Source organism: Sinocyclocheilus anshuiensis, unplaced genomic scaffold (genome assembly GCF_001515605.1).
Source record: "Sinocyclocheilus anshuiensis isolate Anshui unplaced genomic scaffold, SAMN03320099.WGS_v1.1 scaffold1439, whole genome shotgun sequence".
Lineage (NCBI taxonomy): Eukaryota > Metazoa > Chordata > Actinopteri > Cypriniformes > Cyprinidae > Sinocyclocheilus > Sinocyclocheilus anshuiensis.
Window position 1 is genome coordinate 27,001 of NW_015536537.1, and position 9,530 is coordinate 36,530.

Here is a 9,530-nt window from a genome sequence, read left to right on the forward strand (position 1 = left end):
TGTGTTTTTGAACATTAAAGCATGTCAACATATTCTGTTACACCAAATACACAAAATAATGATCTTTAAAATAGCATCATATGACCCCTTTAAAGTAGCCCAATTCCGCGGGAAAACCGCGGACTTGGCAACATTGAGCGTGACTGATACTCGAGCCAACTCTGCTCTAACTGTCGACAAGCAGTGGGAGTCAGATTGCCCCCTAGTGGATGGATAAAGATTTGTTAACTCATATTCATAAATTCTCCAGGGAACGTATCTGAATTAACTGATGCTAGCGCCCCCCTTGACAGGTGCTGGCATCCCCCACAGGTTGAAAACCCCTGATTTAATGCATCCATGCTGAATAAAAGTATAATTTTCTTTCAAATCTGACCCCAAACTTCTGAACAGTCTTGAATATAGCATTATATTATAAAAATGTAATAAGTAGAAAAATGTTTACATTTTTAAGCATACCTTCAACACAATTAGAGACAAATGCAAATGACTAATATTTCCTACAATATTTAATTGAACTTTGTAACTTTCAATCAGAATTTCGCTTTGACATACCCCTCACAGCAAATGGCATGAATGTGGGGTCCGATGTGCCCACTGAGGTGTTGGCTGACACAAAAACTCCCATAACACCCGGCTTGAGTGGGAAACATCTGAGCTGCAGGCAGCTCTGTTCAGCAGGATACAGACTTTCAGTGTCTCTCCGTTGCCTGGTGACCTGCGTGCCATTTTCAAGCTTCAGCATTACAACATAGCTGATAATTTCCCCTCTAGCCTGAGACAGGGGCATTTCCTGAGAGAAAGCAAATGACAGCGAGAGACAGACAAATGTTGACTGCTCATGCATGATCTACTGAATTGTGACTGACCCATTAAACAAGAACCAAATAGATTGAAGCATTATGGGAGTATGGTCTACCTTCCAATAGACTTTACAGGAAGACTTGTCAGAATTAGGGGCACAGTCACTCCAAACATCCAGCTGTCCAACTGGTGCTGAAAAGAGAGAATATTACAGACACAGAGTCATCATCACTGATTTTGTTATATGCCACAGTATTAAGAAGAAAAGGAATGAAAGAAATGCTAAACGCCTGAAAGGTGCTGAATAAATGTACTGAATAAATTAAATTTTAAATATAAACAGTTATTATAAACTGTAATAACATTTCATTGTTGTTACTGTATTTTTGATCTAATAAATGTAGCCTTGGAGAGCCAAACGATCCAAAACATTACAGGGAGTCATTCTGGATACAGAACATGGTGGTGGCTCTTGTTTTAATCCAAACTGCTTTTGTATTTAGGACTCTAAAACAGGAGAGACATCCATATTCTACTGCTGTGTGAACATCTTCAATAAAACAATAAATGAGCAATAAATGAGTGCATCAATGTCTTCAATTAATGCAATGATGAGTCTTTCTCTGACCTGCAGGAGGCGTTCTGACTGAATACACTGAACTCCAGTAACTCATGACTTTCTCTTCATGTCCACAGTGGCATCGAACACGAAAACTGTACTGTGTGAATGGCTGGGGATCCTCCAACACAAACATGACCTGGAAATCATCCACCTGCACAATGAGAATTCAACAGAAAAACAATCGGTTTTTACAAATCTCTGACACTATAAAATGAAAGAATTATCTTTGATTGTATTCTTATGGTCTTGACAAGAATACATTAACATTAAAGAAGCAAACAAAGTGAAAAATGTAACTAGTAAATACAAAAAGCTGTTGTGCTTCTCCTACAACTAGTTTATAATCTGCATCTGATTGAGATTTATATTTGAACAATCCCATATTGATTCTTGAATCCCAAAAATCTATCTTTTAATCAGCATACTTTTTTAATGGATACGATTACATTTTCATTAAACTTTACTTTACATTATGCAGATGGATTTTCTTCATTACGGAAACTCAATTTACAAAAGCACTTTTGAACACATGAATTCAAATTTGCCAGAGCTGCACCCCTGAAGCCAGTGACATCAAAGATTAAAGGAGAATGTTGAAATATTCTTCCAAATCAGAATAGAGTGAAATCAATCTGGTTTCTCTCTCTCCTCTCACCTCAATCCAGTCCATGTGATTGTTCTCATAAACATGACCTGGCAATCATCCACCTGCACAATGAGAATTCAACAGAAAAACAATCGGTTTTTACAAATCTCTGACACTATAAAATGAAAGAATTATCTTTGATTGTATTCTTATGGTCTTGACAAGAATACATTAACATTAAAGAAGCAAACAAAGTGAAAAATGTAACTAGTAAATACAAAAAGCTGTTGTGCTTCTCCTACAACTAGTTTATAATCTGCATCTGATTGAGATTTATATTTGAACAATCCCATATTGATTCTTGAATCCCAAAAATCTATCTTTTAATCAGCATACTTTTTTAATGGATACGATTACATTTTCATTAAACTTTACTTTACATTATGCAGATGGATTTTCTTCATTACGGAAACTCAATTTACAAAAGCACTTTTGAACACATGAATTCAAATTTGCCAGAGCTGCACCCCTGAAGCCAGTGACATCAAAGATTAAAGGAGAATGTTGAAATATTCTTCCAAATCAGAATAGAGTGAAATCAATCTGGTTTCTCTCTCTCCTCTCACCTCAATCCAGTCCATGTGATTGTTCTCATGGAACTGCACTTGACAGCTCTTGTCTAAGGGGCCCATTCTATCACAGTCCATGTCCCAGCTGAACTCCAGCGGCGCAGAGTTGAGGTTAATATTGTATGGGGGGTCTGGCCGTACTAAGAAAAAAAAAAGATTAAAAGCTAGCACAAAGTTAACTTACAGTTTTTGCCTGATAAAACACTTTCTTGTTTTGGAATTTTTAAAATATTTTTTGAAAGAAATATTTTCTTTTGTGCTCACCAAGCCTGCATTTATTTGACGAAAATGCAGTATAAACAGTAATACTGTGATTTGTGAAATAACCACAATTGAAAATAACCGTTTTCTATTTTCTTATTATTTAAAATGTAATTTATTCCTGTGATGACAAAGCTGACATTTTTTAGCATCATTACTTGATCCTTCAGAAATCAGTTTTATATACTGATTTGCTGATCAAGAAACATTTATTATTTTTACAGATGTCCTGCATAATATTTTGTGGAAACAATATTTTTTTAAAGATTCTTTTGACAAGAACATTCAAAAGAACAGTATTTATTTGAAATATGATCAATTTAATGGATCCTTGCTGAATAACAATAGTAATTTCTTTAAAAAAATTTAAAAAAACTTACTGACACTAAACCTTTGAACTCTTGTATATATCTAGGGAGAAGAATATCAGAGAGACTCTGGAGGTGACGCACTCCTTTTTTACATTTATTAATAATAATCATTAGAATTGTGTGTACACTGGCTGCTTTACAGTGCTTCAAATGGAGCCAATAAATTGTAATAAAATTGTACATGGTTTAAAGAAAGCAAGTGATGGTTTACAATAGAGTAAACATGACTTACTGATATGGCCCGTGTCGAAGACAGAATTTTCAGACTGTGCAGAACCCAGCACATTTTTGGCAGTGACCCATGCTGTAGTGTAAGTGCTTTTCATATACTCAGCCCGGTATATGACTGCACTCTCACTACTGCTTTCCCTGGATTTAACATTCCTGTATATAAATACACACAAAAAACATGGTCAGATGCTCAAACACAAAGTCCATATATAATGCAATGGTGGTGCTATTAAGAAAACACACACCCATCATAATCTTTCCAGTGAAGGATGTAAACAGTTGGAATAATTGGCTCATTGGATTTGGTCCAAGAGCAGTAAATGTCTTCTACTTCCAAGTCTTCAATAGCACAATCAGGGCGGGACGGGGGAGATGGTGGATCTGTAAAAGATGGAAGAATGTCAAACTTTGTTGAGGGAAGCCAACCAAAAGAAAAAACCAACACAGTGTGCTGCAAGAGCACCACTACTTTTTAGACTGAGAAAACAGGAAGTCATGTGGGGAAATCTGCAAAAGAAAGCCACCAGGGTGTCGCACACTTCCCATCCTTGTCTAATTTTAGACAACATCTCAACACATAAGCATTTCTCAAAGACTGTTCCAGGTTCAAAACAAATTAAGCTCTATTACAAAATAAGATAATGAACAGCTACATATTTACATTGCATTAAAGTATGCATTTGCCAATTAATGCATTTCCTGGGAATCAACCCATGCTCTACTGTTTGAGCTACAGCAACACAACTTTCAGTAATGCACTTACAGTGCTGGGTGGATTACTTACAAATAGACCTTAGTCAGGGTAGCACCATGTTTAATCTTTGACAGGAATGAAAATGAGGCTGTGAGGGATAGAAGTACAGTGCATTCGGTGGAATATATTGTTGTTTAACAACATAATTGTTTAGCTGACGAAACGTCTTTCGGATAGAAGCTTTTGGTAGTCAAAAACGTCAAAAGAGTTTCGAAAGTTGTGAGTTGTGAAAATTGCATGATCTAGGACCTTTCCACAGTGCGTGCCATTGCAAAGACTGCAAGTCTATCCTTCACAGCCTCGTTTTCATCCGTGTTAAATTCAATATGGTGTCTAACCTGACAAAAAGTCCATTTCTGAATACAGATTACAATTACATTATAAAAATTGTAGTTAGTAACATAATCTGTTACATTACACATTTTAGGTAATATAATCTGACAACTTTTTGAGTACTTTTTCCCTTGTTTATCACATTACAGGATGATTTTGTACCATATTAATATAAAAATACAAATGTTTTATGAATAATTTACTGCTTGCTACTTTGTGAATATTAAGTAATAAAGAAATTTATAAAACTAATCAACTGTAGTCTGATTTTGAGTATTTAAAAATGTAAGACAATCTAATTACAAGCATTTAATTTTTGGAATCCACTTTAGTAATCCAGATTACATGTAATCAGTTACTACCCAGTATTGTGCACTTACAATGGACTCATATAGGGCAAGGAATCCCAGAGGGCTTAGAAACAATGTGTCAGATCTAGACGGAAGACTTCTGTTTATGAACACCCAAATGCAGTATGTGAATGTGATTATACAGTTTTTCTTGTAAACAATTCCCTTCTGGGACCATCTTGTGAACAAAACATGCAATGAGGCAGATAAATGGTCAATTCTGTCATACTCACAGCCTCCTCTTACTGTAATGTTGCATGTATCTGCTGTACTTCCATTGCACATGCAGTGAATTTGCTCCCTGTCTTCTGTTGCTATAGAAAATTTGAAGGTTTCTTTGGTACTGGCACATGTGCTGGGAAATTGATGTCTGTGGCCCTGTGCGATAACGTTAAGCTGGCAGAGACCACAACTGTTTGCTCTTGCCAGTGTACTCATGTGGCACACAACAGACACATTGCGGCCCACAGGAAGAGCTTGATTCCACCAGCAGTTTAAACCCACTTCACAAGAAGCTGAACAAATAAAAAAAGACAAGAAGTACAAGTTGAGGCAACAGAGCTATGATGAACTCGGATGCATAAAAACATGCAGAGAACGTTTAACATGAATTCAATGGTCTATTATGAGAATATTTGCTGTATTGTTTACTGCTGATGAAAAGCACTAATCTGTCTTAAAATAAAGTGACCAAAAGAAATTTGGGGCTCATAATGAATAAATGTGGTTGTGGCATCTGCCAACAAATGCTACTAGAACTTTTCCGATGCAAGTATTGCGATTTATGAAATAAAATACATTCGTTCATAATTTAAAACTATATATAGTTCAAATTAAAACTATATATAATTGAAAACAATATATAGTTTTAGAAAAATAAGTTTTAAGGTTTTAAATTATGAAACAAAGCACTTTCTTGCACAAATAACAATATATTGTTACTTACATGTATATGATCGAATTAAATATTGAAAACTAAATACTTTTGCTCACCTTGAGAGCATATCCACATGTAAAGTACTATAACAAAGTGCACTATTACATTCTGCCATGCCATCGCTCACGGCATTCGAGCAAGCAAAAAAGTCCAGTGTGACGCAACGTGCCGAATTACACAGTCACGGAAAATCCACGATCAGACATTTGTTTGTTTCGCTCCAGAGTCACATCGTTGACCCATTACGGTTCTTCAGCGTTTTTCTCAGTCGTCAATCTTATTTTCACGAATCAATTTAAACTAGTAACATCATTCTCTACATCCTGGAACCAGCATTTTCCATTTGCGGTGATCTTGTTCCTTTTTGTTTCTTATAGGTATATAGGTATAAGTTTAATTTTCGTCTATTAAGTTGCAGTCAGCGTGCTGCTCAAACCTCTTCAAATGACAAACTTCAACTCGCTTCACGTGTAAACACACAGCTGCTCACTCCACAAACTACAGAACGCGCATCGAAAGACTCCGCCCAGACGCCGCTTACGCATAGCCAGTTGAGTTGACCAATCAGATCAAAGATAATTATTTTCAGCACGTTCCTTCAGTGCAATGACCTTTAGGCAGTGTTGCCAATTTAGCAATTTTGTTGCTAGATTTAGCAACTTTTCAGACTACCCTAGCAACTTTTTTTTTTTTTTCAAAAAGCACCTAGCAACAAATTTAGCTATATTTAAAAAGTTTTTGGCAACTTTTTCAAAGTGACTCAAATGATAAAAAAGGCACATATTTTCATCTAAATTACACAAAAAGAGGAAACCATTGAACAGCTAGCCAGCCAAGCAGCACATCAACCTGGAGAGAGCTGGAGAAAGATGGCTAACAGTACAAACATCAAATGAGCATGAAGTTGCTAGTTCCAATTGGTCAATAATTCAAAAAGCATCTAGTAACAAATTCAGCTATTTTTAAAAAGTTTTTGGCAACTTTTGTAAAGTGACTCAAATTATAAAAAGGCACATATTTTCATCTAAAGTACACAAAAAGAGGAAACCATTGAACAGCTAGCCAGCCAAGCAGCACATCAACCTGGAGAGAGCTGGAGAAAGATGGCTAACAGTACAAACATCAAATGAGCATGAAGTTGCTAGTTCCAATTGGTCAATAATAAATGCCCATTTATGATACAGCATGTTATTAGCTTGTATATATAATTGTTGTTCGGTTAGGTACACGGTAAGACAAATATGTGAAAAAACTGTACTAGTCATTTTCTGCCAGGATGTTATCCATTAAGTTGTAACCCTGTAACCTTAAAACACAAAATGCAATATGGAATTTAAAACACCTTTTATTGTGTCCTATTTTTACAGACTTTTGTGCAGCACACTACCTAACTACCAGTACACTGCTTAAAACTATACTTGTTCAGAATGTGCAGTTTTACTAGTTAATAAGAAAACACATCAAATGTGTAACTGTTCAATAATTCAATGTTGTAAAAAATCATAATAAACATCATAAAGATGTTACCTATGTTACTTTTACAAATTAAGATATTTTATGTTTATAATATTTTTATGAACAAATGACATTTAAAAAAATATTTTTAGCTGAGATTTGAGTAATCTCGTTGCGTATTCTATGTAAAAACGCTGTTTTGTGTCATGGTTATGCAATGACGTAATCACGCAATGACGTCACAACGTCTTTTAGCAACTTTTAGCAACAAATCGATCTGCCTTTAGCACCTTCCCCTGAAAATTAGTTGGCAACATTGCCTTTAGGGGAAACTGATTATCTAGAGCTTGTCAAATACCCACATTTGAGGTCTTGGCCCCTTGAGAGCGTGTGCACGCAACAGGAATTAAGTGCTTAGAGAAGCACCACAATGTCAATTACTAAATTGTGTCATCATCTGTTATAGAGACTACTGAACAGAGGGTTATTTTAAAATGCAAAGCATTGAAAATTAAAATAAAGCTCTGTAAACACTTGCATTTTTACAACATTATAAGTGTGTTGCATCGGGAAATGAAAAGTTCTGTGCACACTTGTGGTATTCACGCTCATGTGAACACTTGGGCCAAATACAGGAAATTCGTCATGTAAGTACGTAGACAAGCGGGCAAGTGTGGGTATTTGGACATGCTACTAGTTTCTGTGGGGCCAGGCCACCCGAACTCACACTGTACAAAATTGTTTATCTGGCAACATAAAAAATGTGCTTCATATTGTAACTTGTAAATTAACTTAACTGAACTAACTTTTCAGAGTCAGATGCAGAAATGACTCTTTAAGGAAGGACTTTCTCTAGACTTTACTTTTTCTTTTACTGTGCAGATTGGCAAATTTATGATTAGTCATAATTCCCGCATTCAGCAAGTGGACTGGAAACTGGCTATTGTAAACAAATTCTTATCATCCCCTTTTGAAAGACGTTGACACTAAATTGCCTAATATATTATATATCACCATACTTCCAAAGACGAGTATCATATGACCCCTTTAATAAACTGTATAGGCCTACTGAATTTGTTTTTGTGTGAGTGCGTGTCTTCCCTCATTAGCCTTCATTGGCATGAACGGCTGATACAGGATTAGTTCCTGTATCAAATGAAGGTCCGCCTTCTGAAATACAAAATGTGCTGTGATTGGTTAGCTGGGCCGGCCAGGATTTTAATATTGCCTAAAATATCCAGGTTTTGGCTGCATGTTATTGGTCAAACTGCTTTGGATGTTTTATGCAATATTAAAATCCTGGCCAGGACGTGTCCCGTATGAACGGTGCATATGGCCACCCTACTCGTTGCCTTCTCTAGTGCAGCTCAACCAGGTCTCGTCCCATTTGTCGGTCATCACAAATCCCGGAAAATATGCGTTGTAGTCCAAAAGAGTCGTTCGTTGTAGTTTTTGAAAAGTGATTTCTGTTAAATAAAATATCTCCTTTTGAAGTGGACTTTGAGCTTTGTAACTTTGCAGATCTTTTTTTATGCTCAAACAGCAACATTACAGACTAACTAAAGTTGAAAAAGTGAAAAAGCATAATAGGACCCCTTTAAATGTTTTCTTTATAACGGTTATGGGAGGACGCTTAATTCACCGCGTTGCGTTCTTATTCTGTACTATTCTGCTTGCCTGTAGGCTACATATATTTTTTATTATCTGTATACAGGATTTGGTGTTCGTCCATTATAAGCCGCATTAAGAGTTTTCTTTATAATGGTTTTCTATAGTAAGAAAATGCTTGCAATGCGTTGCCTTGCCTTTATATTCTAGGCTCATCTGCTTGTTAAGTACATATTTTTAATAAACATACTGAAATTTGGGCTATTTATATGATTGTCTTCGTCCATCTAGCTAAGCCACATTAAGTGTTTTATTTAAACTAACGGTTTTCTATGAGGGAGATGGCAATGCTTAATGTGAAACTTTAACCGTTGCGCTCATTCTGGGCTATTGTTTGTCTGTAAATAGGCTATTTATAAATAAGCTGTGCTGCACCTGCAGGACTTGCACGTCCATGTCTGTCAACGAACATTTCCGTCAGTAATTTCGTTAACAAATTATATATAATTAATAATTATATATAATTTGTTGTACATATCCATTCATATGTGTAAATAGTAGTAATAATAATAATAATAATAATAATAAT

The 9,530-nt window shown here is 35.8% G+C and overlaps 1 protein-coding gene across 1 annotated transcript in view; it reads right to left on the minus strand.

Annotated features, from left to right (window-relative positions):
- LOC107695951 (interleukin-6 receptor subunit beta-like) overlaps positions 1-6,392 on the minus strand; it is a 12,053-nt gene extending 5,661 nt beyond the window's left edge. Inside the window, exons 1-8 of the mRNA XM_016496076.1 lie at positions 5,935-6,392; positions 5,175-5,456; positions 3,750-3,885; positions 3,506-3,657; positions 2,639-2,781; positions 1,433-1,577; positions 920-996; positions 556-793 (exon numbers count right to left, since the gene is read on the minus strand). Of these exons, the coding sequence (XP_016351562.1) occupies positions 556-793; positions 920-996; positions 1,433-1,577; positions 2,639-2,781; positions 3,506-3,657; positions 3,750-3,885; positions 5,175-5,456; positions 5,935-5,998 (1,237 nt within the window). The 5' untranslated portion in view covers positions 5,999-6,392. The remainder of the gene's footprint in view (positions 1-555; positions 794-919; positions 997-1,432; positions 1,578-2,638; positions 2,782-3,505; positions 3,658-3,749; positions 3,886-5,174; positions 5,457-5,934) is intronic.
- Positions 6,393-9,530: the final 3,138 nt, after the last annotated feature.